This window comes from Bufo bufo, chromosome 11 (genome assembly GCF_905171765.1).
Source record: "Bufo bufo chromosome 11, aBufBuf1.1, whole genome shotgun sequence".
NCBI classification, from domain to species: Eukaryota; Metazoa; Chordata; class Amphibia; order Anura; family Bufonidae; genus Bufo; species Bufo bufo.
The window spans coordinates 85,474,509-85,499,651 of NC_053399.1; the positions used below are offsets into that span (position 1 = coordinate 85,474,509).

General features: G+C 43.1%; 1 protein-coding gene across 1 annotated transcript; it reads left to right on the forward strand.

Moving 5' to 3' along the window:
* Nucleotides 1–6,639: 6,639 nt before the first annotated feature.
* LOC120981500 (extracellular calcium-sensing receptor-like) lies at nucleotides 6,640–24,784 on the forward strand. The gene is made up of 5 exons (XM_040411038.1): nucleotides 6,640–6,927; nucleotides 8,597–9,442; nucleotides 11,889–12,113; nucleotides 22,339–22,462; nucleotides 23,874–24,784. The coding sequence occupies exons 1-5, from the start codon at nucleotides 6,670–6,672 to the stop codon at nucleotides 24,782–24,784; spliced, it is 2,364 nt and encodes a 787-aa protein (XP_040266972.1). The 5' UTR covers nucleotides 6,640–6,669.
* The last annotated feature ends 359 nt before the right edge of the window (nucleotides 24,785–25,143 follow it).

Here is a 25,143-nt window from a genome sequence, read left to right on the forward strand (position 1 = left end):
CCCATCCACGCTGAACAGATGGAATAAAACTTCCATGGGTCCTACCCTCTGTAGCGGAGGCAACCGTCTCCTGCTCCTCCTCCTATTCATGCTGAGAAGACGAACTGAGGGTGGTCTGGATATCACCCTGTGCACTTTGTTCCCCCATTTCCACCTCTTCCACATGTAAAGCGTCCGCCTTAATTGTGAGCAGCGAGCGTTTGAGTAGACACAGAAGTGGGATGGTTACGCTGGTTACTCTGATAATAGCATTATCGCCGCTTATCATCTGTGTTGATTCCTCAAAGTTGTGTAAAACCTCACAGAGGTCAGACATCCATGCCCACTCGTTGCTTGTGAAGAGCGGAAGCTGACTGGAAAGGCAACGACCATGTTGCAGCTGGTATTCCACTACTGTCCTCTGCTGCTCACAAAGCCTGGCCAAAATGTGGAACGTGGAGTTACAGCGAGTGCTCACATCGCACAACAGTTGGGGAGATGGCAATTGCAAGCGCTGCTGAAGTGTTACCAGCTGTCGATTACTTGCGGAAATGGGCACACACATGGCACACCTTCACCAGTAGCTCAGGCAAATTGGGGTAGGTTTTGAGAAACCGCTGAACCACTAGGTTGAACACGTGGGCTAGGCATGGGATGTGTGTGAGCTTGCCGAGCTCCAAAGCCGCCACCAAGTTACGGCCATTATCAGACACAACCATGCCTGGTTCTAGGTTGAGTGGCGAGAGCCACAGCTCAGTCTGATCCCTTATCCCCTTCCACAGCTCTGCGGTGGTGTGCTGTTTGTCACCTAAGCAGATCAGTTTAAGCATGGCCTGTTGCCGCTTCCCTACTGCAGTGCTACACTGCTTTCAGCTACTGACTGATGGCTGACTGGTGCTGCAAGATGATAATTCAGAGGTGGAAGTGGAGGAGGAGGTAGAGGAGGAGGTAGAGGAGGAGAAGGGGGGGGTTGCGACCACTAACATAGGTGGCGACGGAAAACCTGATGGAAGTAGGGCCCACAATCCTTGGCGTAGGTAGCACCTGTGCCATCCCAGGGTAAGACTCACTCCTGGCCTCCACAACGTTCACTCAGTGTGCCGTCAGGGAAATGTAGCGTCCCTGGCCAAAAGCACTTGTCCATGTGTCAGTCGTTAAGTGGACCTTCCCAATAACTGCTTTGGTCAGGGCACTGGTGATGTTATGGGACACACGCTGGTGTAAGGCTGTGACTGCACACCGTGAAAAATATTGGCGTCTGAGGACAGAGTACTGCCATCAGGCTCCATAAAGCCTCAGTGTCCACAAGTCTAAATGGCAACATTTTCAGGGCCAGCAATTTGGAAAGATGCGCATTTAGTGCTATGGTCTGTGGGTGGGTGGCTGGGTATTTGTGCTTTCGTTCAAGGTCCTGGGGTATAGACATCTGTACACTGCGCTGGGACACAGAAGTGGATTTGCTAGCTGATGATGCTTGCGAAGGTCCAGGTGCATGGCGGGAGGCATCCGGGTCTGCGTCTTGGACAGGGGATTGGCCAACACATAACATAGGGGTAGAGGAGGCAGTGGTGTGACCCGCAGACACTGGTTGTGGACCCAGGCGTTCGGCCCACCTATTAGGGTGCTTTGATGCCATGTGGCAGATCAAGCTGGTGGTGGTGAGGTTGCTAGTGTTCACGCCCCTGCTCATTTTGGTACGGCACAGGTTGCAAATTACAATTCTTTTATCGTCCGCACTTTCCTCAAAAAAGCGCCAGACTGCGGAACACCTACCCCTTGGCAAGAGAGATTGCCGCAAGGGTGTGCTGTGTGGAACAGTTGTCGGCCTGTTTGATATGGCCCGCCTTCTCCCTTTTGCCCCCCCACTGCCTCTTCCAGCCTGTTGCGGTGCTGCGTATCCGTCCCCCTCTGTACTGCTGTCCTCGCTCGGCTTGCGACCTTCCCAGGTTGGGTCAGTGACTTCATCGTCCAGCACCTCCTCTTCCACTTCCTCACTACGGTCATCCTCCTAACTTGTTGACCTAACAACAACCTCAGTTATTGACAACTGTGTCTCATCCCCATCATGAATCTCTTGAGACACTAATTGCCGTTGACTTATTGGCAACTGTGCCTCATCATCATCATCCACCTTGTGAAACACATCCTCTTCTTCTGACTGTGAATGCTCCAGAGTTTGGGAATCAGGGCACAAGATCTCCTCATGTCCTTTTTCAAGCGGGCTTGGTGAGAGGCCCAAATTAAGGAATGGCGATGTAAACCGCTCTTTGGAATATCCGAGTGTGGGATCACTTGTTTGCCAAGACTCTCAATGGTGGGTGGAAGGAGTATCAGGGTGAGGATTCAGTTGACCAGACTCTTGGCTACTGTGACTGGACTTTGTGGAAGACAGGGTGGTTCTTATCCGACTGGAAGCATTATCTGCTGCAATCCAACCGACCACCTAATCGCACTGGTCTGACTTCGAGAGTAGTGTCCTGAGCCGCCTGGCCAACTGGGACATGAAGCTAGGTATCATAGATGAGTGTGTTTCTTGTGCTCTGGCAGCAGGCACAGTTCACCACGCCCAGGGGCACGGCCTCTGTGTGCACCATCAGCAGCATGGCCACTTTCCCATCCCTTACTGCTCGCCTTGTGCATATTAAATGGTATTTATGCTTGCAAGTATGTCACACATACAGTAGCGCTGGTTTTGTAAGTGTATGCGCAAATAAAGTACACAGAATGTCACAGATATTTTTAGGATGCGCACACGTTAAACAGGAGGTATAGCGCAAGTAATGTTGCTGTCACCACCGCCTAAAAATTACACTTAATGAATGTCACTGATATTTAGGATGCGCAAACGTTATACAGGAGGTATAGCACAAGTAATGTCGCTGTCACCAGCTGTTAATAAAAATTTTTACTGAATTAATGTCACCGATATTTAGATTGCACAAACGGTATACAGGAGGTATAGTGCAAGAAATTTCGCTGTCACCACCGCCTAATAAAAAATTACACTGAATGAATGTCACTGATATTTAGGATGCGCAAACATTATACAGGAGGTATAGCGCAAGTAATGTCGCTGTCACCAGCGGCTAATGAAAAATTTAACTGAATTAATGTCACTGATATTTAGATTGCACAAACGTTATACAGGAGGTATAGCACAAGTAATGTCGCTGTCACTACTGCCTAATAAAAAATTACACTGAATGAATGTCACTGATATTTAGGATGCGCAAACGTTATACAGGAGGTATAGCACAAGTAATGTCGCTGTCACCAGCGGCTAATAAAAAATTACACTGAATTAATGTCACTGATATTTAGATTGCACAAACGTTATACAGGAGGTATAGCACAAGTAATGTCGCTGTCACCAGCGGCTAATAAAAAATTACACTGAATTAATGTCACTGATATTTAGATTGCACAAACGTTATACAGGAGGTATAGCACAAGTAGCGCAGGTAATGTCGCTGCCACCAGCAGCAAAAAAATTAGACTGAATATCAGTGATATTTCGAATACCCAAACGTTATAAAGGTGATGTAGCGCAGGTAATGTAACTGTCCGCAGCGGACACCGTCTACAGAAAAAGTACACTGGATGTCACAGATATTTTTAGGCAAGTTAGACAAGATATGTAGTGCAGATAATGTCGCTGTCTGCAGCGGCCAAACAATTGAAAACTATTTAGCGCAGTTTGCGCTAAAAATATATATTGCTGCCAAATACAACTATAGTCCTTAAAAGGACTTTTGGGTCTATAACAAGTATAAAAACTAAAATATTCCTATTTTACTCCCTACACTATCTCTCCATTCTGCTCTCCAGCTCTCCCTGACTAAGACTGAGCCGAACACGTGTCATCGGGTGCTATAGCACCCGATGACATGTTCCGGCCAGCCAATCACTGTAATGCCAGTAGCCAACATGGCTATGGCATTACAGTGAATGGCAGTACTTACCTGCATGTTTATTGGCTGCGTATCAGCTAACAAACATGCGAGGATACTCGAGCATCGAGCTCGAGCACACGCGGTATTCGAACACCGCGATGTGCAGAGCATCGCAATGCTCGAGTAAAATTAGTGTTCGGCCGAGCATGTATGCCCAACACTAGACAGCATGAATATTGCACAGGTTTGCCTTAGACTGCCCACAATAAAAGACCACTCTGAAATGTGCACAGTTTTGCCTTACTGGGAGGGGGGGAGGGACAGAAAACATGCCTCAATCAGTGCATTACATCTCCGTCGCATAGAGTTGAGCAGGTTGTTGATTGTGGCCTGTGGAATGTTGGTCCACTCCTCTTCAATAGCTCTACGAAGTTGCAGAATATTGGCAGGAACTGGAACACGCTGTCGTATACGCTGATCCAGAGCATCCCAAACATGTTCAATGGGGGACATGTCCGGTGAGTATGCTGGCCATGCAAGAACTGGGATGTTTTCAGCTTCTTGGAATTGTGTACAGATCCTTGCAATATGGGGCCTTGCATCATCATGCTACAACTGGAGGTGATGATCGTGGATGAATGGCACAACAATGGGCCTCAGGATCTCATCACGGTATCTCTGTGCATTCAAAATGGCATCAATAAAATGCACCTCTGTTCGTTGTTCATAACATATGCCTGCCCATACCATAACCCCACCGCCACCATGGTCCACTCGATACACAACGTTGACGTCAGCAAACTGCTCACCCACATGACGCCACACACGCTGTCTTCCATCTCCTCTGAACAGTGAAAACTGTGACTCATCCGTGAACAGAATGCCGCTCCAACGTGCCAGATGCCATCGAATGTGAGCATTTGCCCACTCAAGTCGGTTACGACTACGAACTGCAGTCAGGTCCAGACCCCGATGAGGATGACTAGCATGCAGATAAGCTTCCCAGTTTCTGACAGTTTGTGCAGAAATTCTTTGGTTATGCAAAACGATTGTTGCTGCAGCTTTCCGGGTGGCTGGTCTCAGATGATCATGGAGGTGAAAATGCTGGATGTGGAAGTCCTGGGCTGGTGTGGTTACATGTGGTCTGCGGTTGTGAGGCCAGTTGGATGTACTGCCAAATTCTCTTAAAAGCCTTTGGAGATGGCTTATGGTAGAGAAATAAACATTCATTGCATGGGCAACAGCTCTGGTAGACATTCCTGCAGTCAGCATGCCAATTGCAAGCTCCCTCAAACGTTGCAACATTTTTGGCATTGTGCTGTGTGATCAAACTGCACATTTCAGTGTGACCTTTTATTGTGGGCAGTCTAAGGCACACCTGTGCAATATTCATGCTGTCTAATCAGCACCTTGATATGCCACACCTGTGAGGTGGGATGGATTATCTCAGCAAAGGAGAAGTGCTCACTAACACAGATTTAGACAGATTTGTGAACAATATTTGAGAGTAATGGGTCTTTTGTGAATGTAGAAAATGTTTCAGATCTTTGAGTTCAGCTCATGCAAAATGGGAGCAAACTGAAAGTGTTGTGTTTATATTTTTGGTCAGTGTAGTTCAAATTTTCCGATCCGCGCTGCCAATATCACAAACATAAAAATCCAAAAAAGCAAAGTGGACTCCGTTTCTCCTCCTTTCTGCTCCACACGGATAATCACTGTAGTTGAACTGTTGTGACTCTGGGAAGGAACATAGAAGAAGATTGGAAGTGTGGAAAGCATTGAAGTTCCACTACAGTGATTATCTGTGTGATCATGTGGAGCAGAAAGGAGGAGAAACAGAGTCCACTTTGCTTCTTTGGGTTTTTGTGTTCCTGATATTGGCAGCGCAGATCGGAAAATTTGAAATTGTTTGTGATGAAGGTGGCCTACCTCTGCAGATCCTGCAGAGCCAAAGTATTGAATTCTGGACATTAAGGTTTTCTTCTCTTGATTTTACCCAAATGGAAACTAACATACGTGTCATTTATCTTCATAAACAGAATGAAGCTGAGTCTGAATATTCTTTACTTTTATTTTGCCCCTGTCTTTCTGTGGCTGATAAGAAACTGTAATGTATGTGGAGCAACTTTGGCTGGATGTAGACTTACCTATGAAGATTCCCTTGGTTACTCTCTGGAAGGTGAAATCACCCTTGGAGGACTTTTTGCTGTCCACTTGGATGTAGAGTATGCTAACATTACATTCCAAGAACCACCACCATCACTTAAATGTACCACGTGAGTATTATATTGGTGGCTATGAAAAACTGGGATTGCAGTCTTATAAAACAATTAGTGAATCATAGGACATTACGTTCTATATCTTTTTTAGCCAGAAAAGACAGTTGCCATGTAATACTACATGAGTGGGCAATAGTGATAACAGCTGATCTGCTAATACTAATAACCTATGAAAAGACATATGGTTCATGTGTGGACCGCATCTCCTGGAACAACATGGCTCCCCTGACCCAAACTCACTGTATGATAGTAATGTGTGATTCAGTCAGTCTCTATAAGATTATGGGTATATTGGAGTATACTAACATCATCATATGAGTGCACTGCAATAGCCCCACGATCAGATACCAACTAACCGTATCATAAATTACTATGATACAGTCAAAGGAGTCACGGTCATTCCGGGAGATGCAACCAATACATGGGCTAAGTTTTCAGGACCAATCATGGCCATGTGAGTCAGCCCTTATTGTTTTCTTTGCAGATTCCACATAAGGTATTACCGCTACCTCCTGGCTATGGTTTATGCTATATGGGAAATCAATCAGTCATCTGAAATTCTTCCAAATATCACATTGGGCTTCAAATTGTATGATTCCTGCTATAATCAAGTTAGGTCTTTAATGGGGACAGCATGGATCTTATCAGGAAAAAAGCAAACAGTGCCAAACTTCAGCTGCCACACAGAAAGAATGCCATCTGCGATAGTTGGGGACATGCCTTCAAAGGCATCCATACCAATGGCCAGGATTCTTGGCCTGTACAGATATCCTCAGGTAAGAATATTATACAATATTATATAGAAATCAATCAGTGATCCTTAATGTCCATACAGATTCCTACATTCATACATAGTCCTATTTCTACAGATTTTTCTGAAGATCACCTAGATAGAAATCAAAGGTGGATGAAATAGCAGGAATAGGTTTTTTTATGATCAAACAGGATTGGTCTAGGATTAGAATGCTGTACAATTACATTTAGCATGGACCAACTCCTTGAAAGATTTGCCAGTGATCCAGAAAATTATCCAAGAGTTTTTGTTAATCCAGAGATAGGCAGAGATACAGTATTTTGATGAATAAAAACATTTTCTCTTTGGAAGATCATATTAAAATCATTCCATTTTAAAGAGAGTATGCAATATGTGTCAAAAAAAAAAAAAAAAAAAACACAAAAACACATGATTTGAAGAGTGCATTGAACAACAATTTTTTCTGGATATACAATCTCCAGAGATGTTTTCCATTTACCGTCCACTTTATAATGCAGCACACTCGGGGGTTGTCCACCTAAACTAAATTACATGGCTGCAACCTGTGTGTCAAGAATTTTTCCATCACAGCCTATCACAAGAACACACTGCATGACTTCCTGTAATTTCTGCTTCATCTCTCATTTACTCTGCAACCCTCTTGTCCACACCATGAATAAAGAGTGGTGCAAATTTGCCATGTAGCTATTCACATTAGGGAGTAATTTTGCAGATGCTGCCATAGCAAAGTCAGTCTTGTTTCAGAGAGCCCAGCAAAGTTAGTCAAAGACAGAGAGGAGCTGAGCAATTTCCACCTGTGCCGTTAATTTCTATGGAGAGCTGAATTACAAGCTTGCCATAAAACACATTAGACTGATGCTAGCCAAACAAACCAATTTTGGCAGGACTGGTCTACTATCTAATGTTTATGGGAATGTCCTAACTTAGCTTACAGCTTAATCCTTCCTTCCCCTTATCATTAGACTGCTGATATTCTACATGCCTGAGGTGTCTGAGGGGAGATAAGCCTCTGCCAGAGGTGTCTGGTAGCAACTTTCTCCATTTTCCCTATTGAGAACACTTGAACTCTAGACTGAGCATGCATGCGTATCAGGCCAACAGCTATGTCCAGCCTTAGGGTCCCCATTCTTGGTAACATTGGGATCCCTGGAGTTGAATTCACACCTTTAATGCTTTTAAGACTGAATTCACACCTATTCATGCCTTTAAGACTGAAATAATTGAAAAGCTATAAAAGTATATGTAACTCCAAATTAATCTTATAGTCGTCAATTGACTTTCATAAATATCACAGGTAATTTTACCAATTAAAACATACACTATGAAATGTAATTAAAAGCACATGGTTTTAAAGGGAATGTACATGAAGGTCTCTTTATTACTGCATTGTCTACCATAGTTTTCCACTGGGAGAATTTCCCAATGTAAACCTTGGGTACATGCGTTTAACAGATGCCACAGCTGCTGTGCTATTGTGGATTCCCGCCTGACGAAGGCCAAAATAACACACATCCGTATATTGGGGCAAAAATAATTGGAGAGCGGCAATCAAGACTCTTACCAAATTTAAGTTATATACAGCAAACATGTAAAGTTCCTTCACCATACGTGTCTACATAATATATATTTTATGCTATCTTAAATCTACAACTTATTTCCGTTTCTTTCAGATAAGTTATGCCTCAGCTCATCCAATTCTAAGTGATAAACTGCAATTCCCGTCTTTCTTTAGAACCATACCCAATGATGACTATGAAGTGATTGAAATGGCTCATTTGGTGGGTTACTTTAACTGGAGCTGGGTAGGGATCATAACTTCGGACAATGAATTGGGACGATCAGGGTCTCAGTTACTAATTAAGAAGGTAGAAGAGAACGGAGGTTGTGTAGCCTTTCTGGAAATCCTTCCGAACCACAACTCAATGGAGTCAGTTTTAAGCATCATAGATGTTATCAAGAATTCGAAAGCCACAGTCATTGTTGTGTATTCCACGATGGAGAACCTTATCCCTCTCATGGAGGAAGCCTCAGTTAAGAACATTACAAATAAAGTATGGTTTGCCTCTTCCAGTTGGTCCATCACTTCTGATTTCCCAAGAACTGACATATTAACAACTTTAAATGGCAGTATAGGCGTGGCACAGCCAAGTGGGAAAATTCCAGGTTTTAAAGAATTTCTTCAGAGCGTACATCCATCTAAATTTACCAATGACATATTTGTTAAAACATTTTGGGAAAAAGCTTTTAGTTGTGTTTGGCCTTCAGGAAATCCCTCTAACAATTCTTCTTCTTTGAATACTTCTCTGTATCAAAGTCCTTGGTGTACAGGAGAAGAGAAGGTGGACAGTATTGACCCCAATGTGTATGATGTTTACAACTTTAGATACACATACAAAATCCATACTGCGGTGTTTGCTATTGCCTATGCCTTGCACCAGATGCACACATGTATAACAGGGCAAGGGCCATTTGTCAATGGATCCTGTGCAGATGTTTTCAGACATAAACCTTGGCAGGTAAAGTTTGAGTTACAGGAAACTATTTGTTGTGTTATTCTGTTGTTGATGCTGGCTTTCTTTGTACCAGGCTATCTTTTATACATTTGATGCTCTTTTAGTATTTTTGTCAAATGTATATTTTCATGAATCTTAGTAGTGATAAACAAATTTATTCTACGTCGGTGGAATTTGATATGAATGTCTCAAGGGATTCTAATCTTGACAAATCCCAAACTTTTGTGAGCTGTCCTGTACAAATTGCTCAAAATGGCGGACACCACTTTACAGACCAGAAGACAGTGAAGAAGACATCTGCCCAGGGGCGTTGCTAGGGTCTGAAGACATCTGGGGCACAAGCCCACGTGAAGCCACGCCACCACCCCATGAAGCCATGCCCTCATCGCCACCGGGGGGAGTTTTTACAGCAGTTATTAACCCCTTTCAGCAGTCCCCCTTCAGTGAATGGGGGACTGCTGAAAGGGGTTAATAACTACAGTGAAGGGCCTAGCTGTCTGGGGAAACTCCACAGATCATCCTAACCTATGGTCAGCCTAATAAAAAATTTAGCAAATGCCCCAACTATAAACTAATCACAAAAGTTGGAACCCATCAACCCCCCTTGTACTTGTTCTACTACTTGCAGACTGCGCGGGCATGAGTTCAGAACTTCAGTCACTTCTGTCCGCAATTCTGTTCTAGGGCGCGTGATCCCACGAGACCCAGGACCTCCTGCGGCGGGTCTCGCAGGATCACGCGCCGCAGAACAGAATTGTGGACTGAAGTGACTGAAGTTCTGAACTCATGCCCGCGCAGCCTGCAAGTAGCGGAACAAGTACAAGGGGGGTTGGGGGATGATCTGTGGGATTGCCCAGACGACTAGGGATAGCCTAATAAAATAAAAAAATCCCACCAGCATAAATATTCGGGGCACTGGACAAAACATCCGGGGCTCCAGCCCCGAATGTTTTGACCTAACAACGCCCCTGCATCTGCCACCAAAAAGGAATCATGTGTGGACCACTTTGTAATAAAACAAACAAAAAAAACTGACATTACTAATGCTTTATTGGTGATAAATATATAGTTCTAGAAGACCTCAAAGTGTTATACATGACTTTACAGGGCAATTGGAGAACTTTGTATTAGACTGAATCAGAGACCCAAAACTAATTTAGGGAAAATAACTCATCTGTGTTATTCATGAGATAAACCTACTCAGTGATGTTCATAAGAAGAACATCATGTATTGCAGTAAGGCCTCATGTGCACACTTGTTTTATGTATCTATTCCAGTGGTACAAATCCACTATAGTGAGATTTTATTGAGGTTTTATATGGGCTGTATATTTGGATAAAGTAGTTTTCTAAGATACACTCCATAAACACTGCTTTTATCTTTACTGAAGTCCCTGAAGACTACGTCAAACCCTTTCATACAAATTTCTGACGAACTTTAATAAAATATGTACAAATTTAATAAAATATGTAAAGATATTTCAATATATAAAAAATAGTAGCAAAAGTGACTTGTGCACAAACTGGACTAGTCAACCAGAGTAATAGAGAATTATCTGGTGCATGGTTGCCTACTCATTCATTGGCTCTTAAAAGAGTTTATTTTATTTATTTTTTTATTATTATTAACATTATTAGTATTTTTCTAAAGGCTGAGAATAATTTAAAACACAAAAAAGCATCACTTATTTACTTACCAGCCACTCTTGCTCCACTGATACTATGGACCTTCAGGTCTCTACATACTTCCGTACATCTGATTGCTGCATCCACCCACAGGCTACAACGGTCTGATGCCGTACGGACAAGAATGCTGAGGTCCGTGATTGGATGTAGTAGTCATGTGGTTAGACGGTACATGTTCAGCTGGACAAAGGTATACAAAAATCAATGGGCACCAGATTAAAAAGATGAGTATTTAGGGTCTTTTTTTTTTTACATTTATCTTAAATCATTTTTTGCATTTTAAAAAGAATAAACCCTGGACTATCCTTTAATACAACAATTCCAGCAGAAGATTTATCACTAGAATCTGTTTCTTATGGGAGGATTCAGAAATATCCCATAAAATTGTATTGATGATTTGTCCACTGTGTACAATGATAACAGAAAAGTTTACAATTAAAATAAAATCAGATAAATGCAAACTTGACATAGACGGAGGTTGAGCCCTCCTGGCTTAGGCCTGTATTACACCGACAGATTACCTGACCAATATCTGTCCAATCAGAGTATTGGTGAGTATAAGAAAAGATCTGTGTCTGTAATAGGCCATCTGACGAATCATTGGTCAGAAAATCTGTCAGATAATCTGTTGGTGTAATACAGGCCTTACTCTCTGTTTAGTAAAATCAAAGACCCCCCTCCCCAAGATACTGTCTGTACGACACACCATGCGATAACTTGTTACAAAATTATGCAATTTAAATACTTTATATGGATTTTTCAGTTGCTCTATTACATCAAAAAAGTAAACTTTAAAAATACTGGAGGGGAGAAAATATACTTTGACAAGAATGGAGATATTCCGCTTTCACTGGATATTCTTAACTGGCAGCTCTATCGCAACGGTAGCAATCAGTACATTAACATCGGCAAAATAGATACACGTTCTGCAAAAGGAAATGAACTGCAGGTCGAAGAAAGAAGTATTGTCTGGAATGACCACCGTCATGTAAGTTCTGGCCAATGGTTTTAAATTATATATTAATATATAATATCTAGGTCTCTACCATGCATTTATTACAGGTATGATATTTTGTATGCTTAAAGAGAATGTGTAATCAGAAAATAACCTATTGTTTAAATCATATTTTTATCTTTAACATATTTTTTATTAATTTATGATGATGTTATTTTTTATTTTACATTTCAATATCTATATTTAAACAAAAATCATAAAATCCTGCAGTTCTCACACTGGCCACTAAGCCTAATAAGGGGCGCCACTTCTTAGTCTATAAAGATCACTCTACTGCAGTTGCCTGTTTATCTATACAGGGGATATCATTACAGACAGGATTAGAATGACAGATAAAACAGGATCCACCATTCACAATAGGTGATTGTCGAAGCTTATCCATTCTTTCCTTGTACAAGGTCACAGAGCATGTCCAGAAATCAATGGGGTCCTCTAGACAATTGTGTCTATGGACCATGGGGCTCCTGAAAAGCAATTTCCTTAATGCTTTCTAAGTGTTGTTAAGAACAGATCAGGCAAAATGCCCGCCCCAATAATCATGTTCAGGAAATAGAGTAAAATGATCTGCAATCAGAAAATAAAAACAAATTAGATAAAAAGGATATGTATTGCTATCTGGTTTTAACTGCAGATAACATTTTTGGTGACACATTTCCTTTAACCCCTTAGTGATCACCCATATGTGTTTTTACGGCGGTCACTAAGGGGCCTTGGGCTGGAGGTTCGCCTTTTTACAGCAGCTCTTCAGCCCAAGCTAGTGCTACAAAAAAGCACAGTAGCTCCCTGCCCGCAGCTATCGGAGGTAGCTGATGGCTTGGGGCAGTAATCAGAGACCATGACAAGCAGTCTCTGATCATGTGATCGCCGTAATACAGTGTATCACGGCGATCAACGAAAATGCCAGCTGCAGAGCTGCCGGCAGTAAACTTTCTCCCTCCACTCATGTAAGAGAGGAGGGAGAAAGTCTCTGGTGCATGGATTGGGTCCCCCAGCTTCCCCATAAGGGAAAGCTGGGTCCCAATCCTCACCCCACCCCCCAGTACCTCAGCAAAGATATCGGCGGCTGCCCAGCGCATGCGCTCACTATATGGCCGCCGCCACCCCTGCACTGGTTCTCTCTCCTCAGGAGAGGAAAGAGTGTAATTATTTATGCCCCGATCTGGTCCCCCAGCACCCCGATCGGGGCAATATGGCCCCTAATTAAGTTAATAAAAAGTTTTTATAAAGGGCAGGAGCCCCTACTAATAAAAAAAAACTAACAAAAAAAAAATGGCGCAGACATGCGCACTGGTTACTGTGCTGAAGATCTGTTTTCAGCACAGTAACCATCAGGGACCAATAGTAATGGTCCCTGATCATGTGGTCTTGTCACGCCCTGCCCTGTGAATGATCTGAGAAGATCTGTCAGACTTGCTGCACGTGAATCTATCTGACAGATTGCTTTGTTGTGACTTTGGGCAGGATCCCACCCTCTCACAGGTTCTGCTCCTTAGTTTGTTAGTGATGCTATTTATACCTGCCTCTCACTATAGCTCTTGCGGTTTATAGTTTCTCCTGGAGTTCTCTGCTGGTGTTTTGTGGATCTCCTGCTCCCAGTTCATCTTCAGTTAAGTCCTCCTTCATTCCCTTCTGTTGTTTGTTCTGGCTAGTACTTAGGTAGACGCTGGTTCCTTCATCCTGTGCAAGGAACCGGTTGTCTTTTCGCCTATTCCATAGCTGAGGGTTTGTATCAGTTGCAGTAGGGTGTAGGTTCGAGTGCATGAACACTTCTACCATCGAGATTTGTTTATGTTGCTACTAGTCAGGGAATGGCTCAGGGATAGTCAAGAGGTGACCTTTCCCTGTTCCTTAGCTGTGGGGCCTAGCCTGTTGTTTTGTGTAATATTGTTGTGTTTGGTTTGCTTCCCTTCCCTCACCTTCCGTGACAGGTCTCCATGATAAACCTATCATGGAGATCACATCCATTATATTTACTAAACACAGCCAGGACATGGGCTGTGTTTCTCTCTCCGCTCAGTGCAGTTGTTCTGCGAGGAGAGAGATAGATCGGACTTCTGTCCTGGCTGTGCAATTTACTGTAAAAAAAAGAAAAATCCGTTCATAAACTGTCCGTCCGTAACTGGCGGGTAGTGGGTGTACGTCATTAGGCGTCCGTCAGTAGGGCGGTCAGTTATTTTTATTAGGGACCCTGTGTCTGTCTGTTACTGGCGGTCAGTGGGTGTCCGTCATTATGACGTCAGTTATTTTTATTAGGGACTCTGTGTCAGTCTATTACTGGCGGTCAGTGTGTGTCCATCAGTGGGTGTCCGTCATTAGGCATCCGTCATTAGGTGTCTATTAGGGACGGTCAGTTATTTTCATTAATTTAAAATTTACAGGGTGGGATATATATATATACACTGCTCAAAAAAATAAAGGGAACACAAAAATAACACATCCTAGATCTGAGTTAATTAAATATTCTTCTGAAATACTTTGTTCTTTACATAGTTGAATGTGCTGACAACAAAATCACACAAAAATAAAAAAATGGAAATCACATTTTTCAACCCATGGAGGTCTGGATTTGCAGTCACACTCAAAATTAAAGTGGAAAAACACACTACAGGCTGATCCAACTTTGATGTAATGTCCTTAAAAAAAGTCAAAATGAGGGTCAGTAGTGTGTGTGGCCTCCACGTGCCTGTATGACCTCCCTACAACGCCTGTGCATGCTCCTGATGAGGTGGCGGACGGTCTCCTGAGGGATCTCCTCCCAGACCTGGACTAAAGCATCTGCCAACTCCTGGACAGTCTGTGGTGCAACGTGACGTTGGTGGATAGAGCGAGACATGATGTCCCAGATGTGCTCAATTGGATTCAGGTCTGGGGAACGGGCGGGCCAGTCCATAGCATCAATGCCTTCGTCTTGCAGGAACTGCTGACACACTCCAGCCACATGAGGTTGTCTTGCATTAGGAGGAACCCAGGGCCAACCGCACCAGCATATGGTCTCACAAGGGGTCTGAGGATCTCATCTCGGTACCTAATGGCAGTCAGGCTACCTCTGGCGAGCACATGGAGGGCTGTGCGGCCCTCCAAAAAAATGCCACCTCACACCATTACTGACCCAATGCCAAACCGGTCATGCTGGAGGATGTTGCAGACAGAAGAACGTTCTCCACGGCGTCTCCAGACTCTGTCACGCCTGTCACATGTGCTCAGTGTGAACCTGCTTTAATCTGTGAAGAGCACAGGGCGCCAGTGGCGAATTTGCCAATCTTGGTGTTCTCTGGCAAATGCCAAACGTCCTGCACGGTGTTGGGCTGTAAGCACAACCCCCACCTGTGGACGTCAGGCCCTCATATCACCCTCATGGAGTCTGTTTCTGACCGTTTGAGCAGACACATGCACATTTGTGGCCTGCTGGAGGTCATTTTGCAGGGCTCTTGCAGTGCTCCTCCTGTTTCTCCTTGCACAAAGGCGGAGGTAGTGGTCCTGCTGCTGGGTTGTTGCCCTCCTACAGCCTCCTCAACGTCTCCTGATGTACTGGCCTGTCTCCTGGTAGCGCCTCCATGCTCTGGACACTACGCTGACAGACACAGCAAACCTTCTTGCCACAGCTCGCATTGATGTGCCATCCTGGATAAGCTGCACTACCTGAGCCACTTGTGTGGGTTGTAGACTCCGTCTCATGCTACCACTAGAGTGAAAGCACTGCCAGCATTCAAAAGTGACCAAAACATCAGCCAGGAAGCATAGGAACTGAGAAGTGGTCTGTGATCACCACCTGCAGAACCACTCCTTTATTGGGGGTGTCTTGCTAATTGCCTATAATTTCCACCTGTTGTCTATCCCATTTGCACAACAGCATGTGAAATTGATTGTCACTCAGTGTTGCTTCCTAAGTGGACAGTTTGATTTCACAGAAGTGTGATTGACTTGGGGTTACATTGTGTTGTTTAAGTGTTCCCTTTATTTTTTTGAGCAGTGTGTGTATATATATATATATTATATATATATATATATATATATATATATATATATATATATATATATAATTTTTTTTCTATCTGAGCTTTTTATAAAAAAAAAAATGGCTCAAAGATTATACAGTGCAGAGCAGGCATATGAATTTCTCTGCTCTGAAAACTCGGAATCTGACACCGCTTCAGAGGCGGAAATATTTTCCCATAGCGGAGATTCTAGCTCCGCTTCCATCCCCAGACCCCATAGCCCTATGGTGGTAGAAGTCGCCACCTCATCTAATTCTCCACCCAGCAGTCCTGTCCCTTCTACTACATGGGTTCCTGCTATTTCATCTTCCCCCCAACTACCCCAATTTTTATCTACTCCCCAAATTAACATGGACGTCACCAATTTTACCCCTTATGATTTTTTTCATTTATTTGTGAACTATAAAGTCCTGGAATTAATTGTGCAGCAAACTAATCTATATGCCACACAGTTTGCTGTACAAAAGCCCACGTCTATTTATATAAGACGGTGAGCCCCACAAGTGTCCCTGAAATAAAGAAATTTTGGGGGCTTACCCTGGACATGGCCATCTGTCCGATCCTATTGGTCTGTGAGTACTGTCCCCTCAACCCCTGTGTTTGCAGCAGTTATGTCCCGAAACCGCTATGAAGCCTTAATGCGGTTTATGCATTTTTTGGACAATTCCCAAGTCCCACCAGATCTGACCCAGCCTACGACTGCCTAAATAAATTGAGACCGCTTATTTCCCACCTTAGGGATTTATTCTTAATATGATATACCCCTGATAAAAATCTATCCGTCGATGAATCCCTTTTTAGTTTTAAAGGCCGCCTTTCCTTCCGTCAGTTTATTCCCTCCAAGCATGCCAGATATGGGGTAAAATTATATATGGTGTGCGAGAGCACAACCGGCTACACCTACGGTCTGTCTGTATATGAGGGCAGAGACTCCCAAATTAACCCCCCAGGCTTCCCTGAAAATATTGGGACATCGGGAAAAATTGTGGGGATCTATTGGCACCATTCCTACACAAAGGGTACCATGTGTACACTGATAATTTCCCTCCATGCTGCAAACACAGGGGCTTGTAGGACAGTCTGTAAAAATAGAGTGGGATACCCACAACTGCTGGTGTTCAAGGGTTTGGAGAAAGGAGCATCCTTTGCCCTTGCAAATGACCACCTGCTTGAGGTGAAGTGGAGGGAAAGGAAGGATGTCTACATGCTGACCACCTTGCACGCAGACACCACAGTAGCAGTTAGGGAGAGGGGGGCTACTGCTGACAAACACAAACCGGTCTGTGTGACAGATTATAATACATTTATGGGAGGCGTAGACCTCTCAGACCAGACGCTTTAACACTACCTGGTGAAGCGAAAAAACAGGGCCTGGTATAAAAAGGTAGCAAACTACCTCATTCAGATTGCTACCTATAATATAAAAAGGCCTAAGGAACCCTCAACTTCATTGAGTTCCAGGTGAAGGTGGTTGAGTCTCCTGTTTGAGTCCCCCGCACCTGGGCAAGCCTCTGAATCTGAGGATGTTCGAAGGCATTTAGAACGCCACTTTCCTCACCCCGTCCCTGCCACTACCAGCAAGACATATCCTCAGAAACGATGCCGGGTGTGTAGCAAACATGGAAGGAGGAGGGACACCCAAATTTACTGCCCCAGTTGCCCATCACAACCAGGCCTCTGCAATTACCCCTGTTTTGAGACGTACCATACGGTTGCTAATTATTAATTTTATTTAATGCCAAAAAGGGTGGATGGGGGGGCTTTTCAGGAAGTCAATTTATTCTCATTTTCTGTTTAGTTTGTGGGCTTTCCAGGGAGGGAGTGATCCTTTTGGGATGGGTTGTGGAGCAAATTTTTTTTTTTTTTTTCAGACATTGGAACAAATTTTACCTTTTCTGATTTTGTTTTCCTGATTTTCCTAATTTCATTTTAATGACTATGTCCTGTCACACAAAGCTGTTAATTCCATTCACATTGCTGTATATTGGCATTATATTTTCTTTATTTGGAGGATCTCTAATGATTGAGTTGTTCCTCACCAGTAAACTAAGGGCTTGTACACTAAAGGAGACATTTTGTTCCATTTTCTTGAACTTGCTGCATTTCATTACAGTTCAGTTTTTTCCCCCTTTTTTTCAGTTTGGCATGACATAGGCCTCATGCACACGACCGTTGTGTACATCCGCGGCCGTTGTGCCGTTTTCCTTTTTTTTTCGCGGACCCATTGACTTTTAATGGGTCCGTGGAAAAATCGGAAAATGCACCGTTTTGCAGCCGCATCCGTGATCCGTGTTTCCTGTCCGTCAAAAAAATATGACCTGTCCTATTTTTTTGACGGACAACGGTTCACGGACCCATTCAAGTCAAAGGGTCCGTGAAAGAACACGGATGCACACAAGATTGGCATCCGCGTCTGTAGGTTACTTTCATACAGTCGGATCCAAAGATCCGTCTGCATAAAAGCTTTTTCAGAGCTGAGTTTTCACTTCGTGAAAACTCATATCCGACAGTATATTCTAACACAGAGGCGTTCCCATAGTGATGGGGACGCTTCTAGTTAGAATATACTACGAACTGTGTACATGACTGCCCCCTGCTGCCTGGCAGCACCCGATCTCTTACAGGGGGCTGTGATCCGCACAATTAACCCCTCAGGTGCTGCACCTGAAGGGTTAATTGTGCATATCATAGCCCCCTATAAGAGATCAGGGGCTGCCAGGCAGCAGGGGGCAGACCCCCCTCCCTCCCCAGTTTTAATTTCATTGGTGGCCAGTGCGGACCCCCCCGGCCCCCCCTCCCTCCCTCTATTGTATTATTTTCATTGGTGGCACAGTGTGCGGCCCCCCCTCCCTCCCTCTATTGTATTATTTTCATTGGTGGCACAGTGTGCGGCCCTCCCTCTATTGTATTATTTTCATTGGTGGCACAGTGTGCGGCCCTCCCTCTATTGTATTATTTTCATTGGTGGCACAGTATGCAGCACCCCCGGCCCCCCCTCCCTCCCTCTATTGTATTATTTTCATTGGTGGCCAGTGTGCGGCCTCCCCTTACTTAGCAATATTAGAAGCATCATACTTACCTGCTGCGCTGTCTGTGACCGGCCTGGAGCTCCTCCTACTGGTAAGTGACAGATCATTAAGCAATGCGCCGCACAGACCTGTCACTTACCAGTAGGAGGAGCTCCTGGCCGGTCACAGACAGCGCAGCAGGTAAGTATGATGCTTCTAATATTGCTAAGCAACCATGGCAACCAGGACTGCAGTAGCGTCCTGGTTGCCATGGTTACCGATCGGAGCCCCAGCGATTAAACTGGGACTCCGATCGGAACTCTCCGCTCCCACCAATGATCGGGGGGGGGGGGAGAGGGGAGGCCGCACACTGTGCCACCAATGAAAATAATACAATGGAGGGAGGGGGGCCAGGGGGGGCGCACACTGTGCCACCAATGAAAATAATACAATAGAGGGAGGGAGGGGGGGCCGGGGGGGCCGCACACTGTGCCACCAATGAAAATAATACAATAGAGGGAGGGAGGGGGGGAAACGCACACTGGCCACCAATGAAATTAATACAATAGAGGGAGGGGGGGCCGAGGGGGGTCTGCCCCTGCTGCCTGGCAGCCCCTGATCTCTTACAGGGGGCTATGATACGCACAATTAACCCCTTCAGGTGCGGCACCTGAGGGGTTAATTGTGCGGATCACAGCCCCCTGTAAGAGATCGGGTGCTGCCAGGCAGCAGGGGGCAGTCATGTACACAGTTCGTAGTATATTCTAACTTGAAGCGTCCCCATCACTATGGGAACGCCTCTGTGTTAGAATATACTGTCGGATATGAGTTTCACGATCTAACTCAAATCCGATGGTGATGGGGACGCTTCAAGTTAAAATATACCATCGGATTGGAGAAAACTCTGATCCTATGGTATATTAACTCCTGACTTTACATTGAAAGTCATGGGGGAAGGATCCGTTTGCAATTGCACCATATTGCGTCAAACGGATCCGTCCCCATTGACTTGCATTGTAAGTCAGGACGGATCCGTTTGGCTCCGCACGGCCAGGCGGACACCAAAATGACTTTTTTTTCATGTCCGTGGATCCTCCAAAAATCAAGGAAGACACACGGACGAAAAAACGGTCACGGATCACGGACCAACGGAACCCCGTTTTGCGGACCGTGAAAAAATAGTCGTGGGCATGAGGCCATAGTCATATGTGCAGGCAAATGACTTTTTAGAAATCTACCTCCCTTATAAGTGCACAGCTTCACTTCTCATCTGTACGAGCCACAAAGATAAGAATGTGGTGGATTTCTAAGACAGTAACAGGGTCACCCATCTAAATATATTTTTCTCCAATTTCCTGTGAAAATTTTATTAACAATTTGAATAAAACGATATTTACTCATTATTTCATCCTATAATAATTTTGCACACAGCCTAATTTTGCACACCAGGTCATTTATAAAGGTTTTCTATCATTTTGCAGCTTAACGCCATTACATGTGTGCAATGGGGCCTGAACCATTTTCAGTTTATTATCTGAAAGGACCCAGGTGATCCTTTATGTTTGGGCCCTGCCGTGTGTCAAGACATAAGATTAGAGCCACAATGGGGGTCTAGTTTTCAAAATGGGGTCATTTATGGGGGTTTTCTATTGTTTTGGCAGCTCAACGCCATTACAAGAGTGCAATGGGGCCGAAAACATTTTCAAGCAAATCTTGTGTTCTGAAAGCCACTGGGTGCTCTTTTAAGTTTGAACACTGCTGTTTGGCAAGACATAAGATTAGGGCCACAATGGGGATATTTCTGAAGACAGTAGAAATGGGGTTATACATTTTGGGGTGTACTTTTTCATTTTCATGTGCTCTGTAGAAAAAAAAATCTATCTTTAAATTTACACTTTTGCGTAAAAAATGAACAATTATTTTTTTTTCCGCCTGCTTAGCATTAATTTCTACAAAAAATAGGGGTCTAAAAGTGCAATACACCCATAGATGAATACGTTAAGGGGTCTAGTTTTCAAAATGGGGTCACTTTTGTGTGGCTTCTATTATTCTGACACTTATAAGCCTATGCAAACTTGGCTTGTTGCAGAAAAAAATATGTACTTGAAAATTTTTTAAATTAATGTTAAAATAGTAAGTCTCCTAAATAAAAGTAAAAGTTTTTTGTAAATGCAGCCAAAATAAAGTAAAGATGTGGAAATATATTTCTGATAAAAATATTGAATAGTATTTATGTATGTGAAATATTACAGTTGAAAGTAGGAAAATATGCAAATTTTTTAAAATTTTCATTGATTTTTTAGTTTTTTAATAAAGATACACATATTTTATTAATACAATTTTACCACCTAAGTAAAGTACAATATGTGACGAGAAAACAATGTCAGAATTAATTTTATGTGCAAAACTTTTACGAAGTTATTCTCTGCTAAAGTGACACATGTCAGATTTCCAAAATCTTACTTGGTCATTACGGCCCAAACAGGCTTGGTCACTAAGGGGTTAAACTGAAAAGCCACCAAAAGCCATCCAAACATATTAATATAAAGATAGCAAAACTACAGTATACAGTATAATATAATTAGGTTGAAAGTGGTTCAGATGAAGATACTCTGGATCAACTGGGATGATCTCCACAAAAGTTAGGATCCTGCAGTGCCATCTCTATTGGATGGACCACTGTATGAGAAAGCTTGACTCTTCCCATGCAAGTCCTATAAATTCGGCAGAGCTAAGGCCAGTGATCATGGTGTGGTCAAAGGTAGCAGTTCAAGATCTACCTTATAAAAGTAGATCAACAGGACTAACTGGGAAGCCTGAATGAGGTTCTATATTGATCATTTGGCAGCAAAGAGTATGTTATGTGGCCAACAGAACATACTCTTTGCTGGAAAATGATCAATATGGAACCTCATTCAGGTTCCACCTTTCATTTTTGACAGCTGGAAAATGATAGGTGGAATATGATTGGTTGCTATGGGCAACTAAGCCAGTTCTATTTTACACCAGTTTGATAACTGATCCCATAAGTTCAGTATTGGCTCATCATGACATCTGCAATGAATAGTATACATGTCTACATGCCTGAAATGTCATTAACTTTTTAATTTGCATTTGACTCTAAACACTTAATAATTTCTTGATTAATATATTGCTACTTTTATTATATATGTATATTTTATTTGTTATATTTAGCCCCCAGTTTCTTTATGCAGTAATCCATGCCCAAAAGGCTTTAGAAGAGCTGCACAACAGGGGCAGAAGATTTGTTGCTTTGATTGTGTCCCCTGTTCAGAAGGAGAGATCCTCAATCCTAATGGTATGTCATACTTGTCCTAACTGATCCTTCAGGATACGTCATCAATATTTGATCCAGGGTGGGATTGCCTACCAGCATCTGGTGGATCGGGGATCTAATACCATAGTAGGTCCCAAAAGTCCAGGAGGAAACCCATTTTTTTGCCTTTAGAGTTAAACACATGCCATTAGGGCCTATTTCTTTGAATCAAAATGTATTAAACTTTATTGAAATAAGGGTTGGGCCTCAAGAACAATTTCCTCTGGTGGGCCCAAGAAACCCCATTCCGACATTGATCTAATAGGTGAGTGTTCGGCTCCTGCCCCATCCCCATTTTAGCTGTTTGAAGCTGTTATGTTAACTGATATACATTTTAGCACTTTTTAAAATCAGAATAATTTCAAAAAAACTTTGTCTAGATATCGTTCTACTATACTTGTTATTCCATCACCTGCTGTTCTTTTGATTTCAACTCAGAACATCCACCTCATGAGTCATAGCTGGTGGTCACACATGCTCAGTAGCTCAGTACTAGCCCCTGTTGCACCCCACTGGTGGAGTGATTCCTGCTATTGTGCAGGCCAGCCAATAAAAACCTGAGCAATGGAGGAAGCTTCTTCTCACTAGTACTGGACACATGAAGTAGATATTCTGAAAGGAAATGAAAAGAACACTAAGGCTCAGTTCACACCTGAGCGTTTTACAGCGCGTTCCTACGCGCTGTAAAACGCTCAACAAGGAGAAACCAATGCTTCCCTATGGGAATGGTTCTCACCTGGGCGTTTTACAGCGCGTACGATCGCGCTGTAAAACGCCCGACGCTCACACAAGTACAGGAGCGTTTTTTTGGGCGCTTGTCGCGCGTTCCCGTACATAGACTTTCGGGAACGCGCGACACTGTGTGCACACTTGTCTCTGTATGCGCGCTTGTAAACGCCCGTACAATCGCGCATACAGAGCGCTCCTTTCAGAACGCTCAGGTGTGAACTGAGCCTAAGTGATGACATATGTATTGCATGTCATTGTAAAATTTAGACATAAAAACATTTTTGATAAACACAAATGGTTAATTGATGAATATTTAATTATGGGTTAACTCTTTAAATATGTGTCTTTAATAAGTCAAGTGCAGATATTAATTAATACCCCTTTGTTGTACTTTTACTTGGACTAAGCTTGATAATTACATATAGCTATGTCCATACTTACCATCCTCTAAATTGTGTTAAAGACAATCAAAATCAGTAAATTATGAAAACTTGTTAATAAAACCCTTGATGGGCTCCAATACACATAGCAACCAATGGGTGGCCACATATAGACAGATATAGCATATATAACTCCTGACAGAGTATCACAAAGTCATGCTTTTTTTTCCAAAGTTGGTGTTATCATGAAAATTAAGCTCTAGATATTTGTTTTTCCTTTCCAGATGGTGCCAAATGTCTAAAGTGTCCAGAAGACCAGTGGCCAAATATATCTAAGGAGAAATGTTTGCCAAAGTCCATTCAGTTCCTTGCTTATGATGAGTTATTGGGTTCCTCTCTAGCTTGTATCTCTGTTTTGTGCTGTGCACTGACATTTTCTGTGCTTTTTTTGTTTATTATTAAGCGTAAAACTCCCATAGTTAAGGCCAACAACAGGGAACTAAGTTATCTTCTTCTCATGTCCCTAATGTTGTGCTTCCTGTGTTCTTTAGTATTCATTGGACGGCCCAATATGATGACCTGCATGCTACGACAAGTATTGTTTGGCATTATATTCTCTCTATCTCTGTCAGCGATACTGGCCAAAACTATAACGGTCATCATGGTATTCAGTGCTACAAATCCAGACAGTCGAATAAAAAGACTTGTTGGATTGAGAATTCCGATATACATTGTCCCATGCTGTACAATGATCCAAATAGTGCTGTGCTTGGTATGGTTATGTAGCTCTGCTCCATTCGAAGAGTTCAACATGGTGGCCGAGATTGGAACCATAGTCCTGGAATGCAATGAAGGATCCAAAGTGTTTTTTGCATGTGTCTTGGGCTACATGGGACTTTTGGCCTCAGTCAGCCTTCTCGTTGCCTTTCTAGCCAGAAAACTTCCAGATACATTCAATGAGGCCAAGTTTATTACCTTTAGCATGCTGGTATTTGCTAGTGTATGGATAACATTTATCCCAGCTTATCTTAGCACCAAAGGAAAACACATGGTGGCGGTGGAGATATTTGCCATCATATCTTCCAGTGCGGGACTACTTGTATGTATATTCTTTCCAAAGTGTTACATTATTTTACTGCAGCCGGAGATGAATAACAAGAAACTTATAACTGGTAGAACAGTCAGAGAAAAGTAATCAATGACATAAAAGCCACCAGTGATTTTACCAGTACAACAAGAATTTTCACTAGGGAGACAAATGTATTTAAATAATCAAAACAAGAAATGAAGCAAATAAATTGATTGAGCTTGGCTCAAAAAGGTGCCCTTCACTTCACTTTAGACCATGGTGTAGTTTGGGGGTTCTGGCTGGCCATGTGCTGAGGGCCAGAAGGTTACCAACAGGCCACTTTGCTTTAAAAAAGATATATATGTAGATATACAGTACAGACCAAAAGTTTGGACACACCTTCTCATTCAAAGAGTTTTCTTTATTTTCATGACTATGAAAATTGTAGATTCACACTGAAGGCATCAAAACTATGAATTAACACA

What these genes read in the sequence shown, in the direction of transcription:
- LOC120981500 (XM_040411038.1), top strand. Translation starts at nt 6,670, where the DNA reads ATGGTTTATGCTATATGGGAAATCAATCAGTCATCTGAAATTCTTCCA. An exon ending in TCTGGAATGACCACCGTCAT is followed by an intron (nt 12,114 to 22,338) that starts GTAAGTTCTGGC and finishes TGTTATATTTAG; the next exon opens with CCCCCAGTTTCTTTATGCAG. An exon ending in AGAGATCCTCAATCCTAATG is followed by an intron (nt 22,463 to 23,873) that starts GTATGTCATACT and finishes TTTCCTTTCCAG; the next exon opens with ATGGTGCCAAATGTCTAAAG.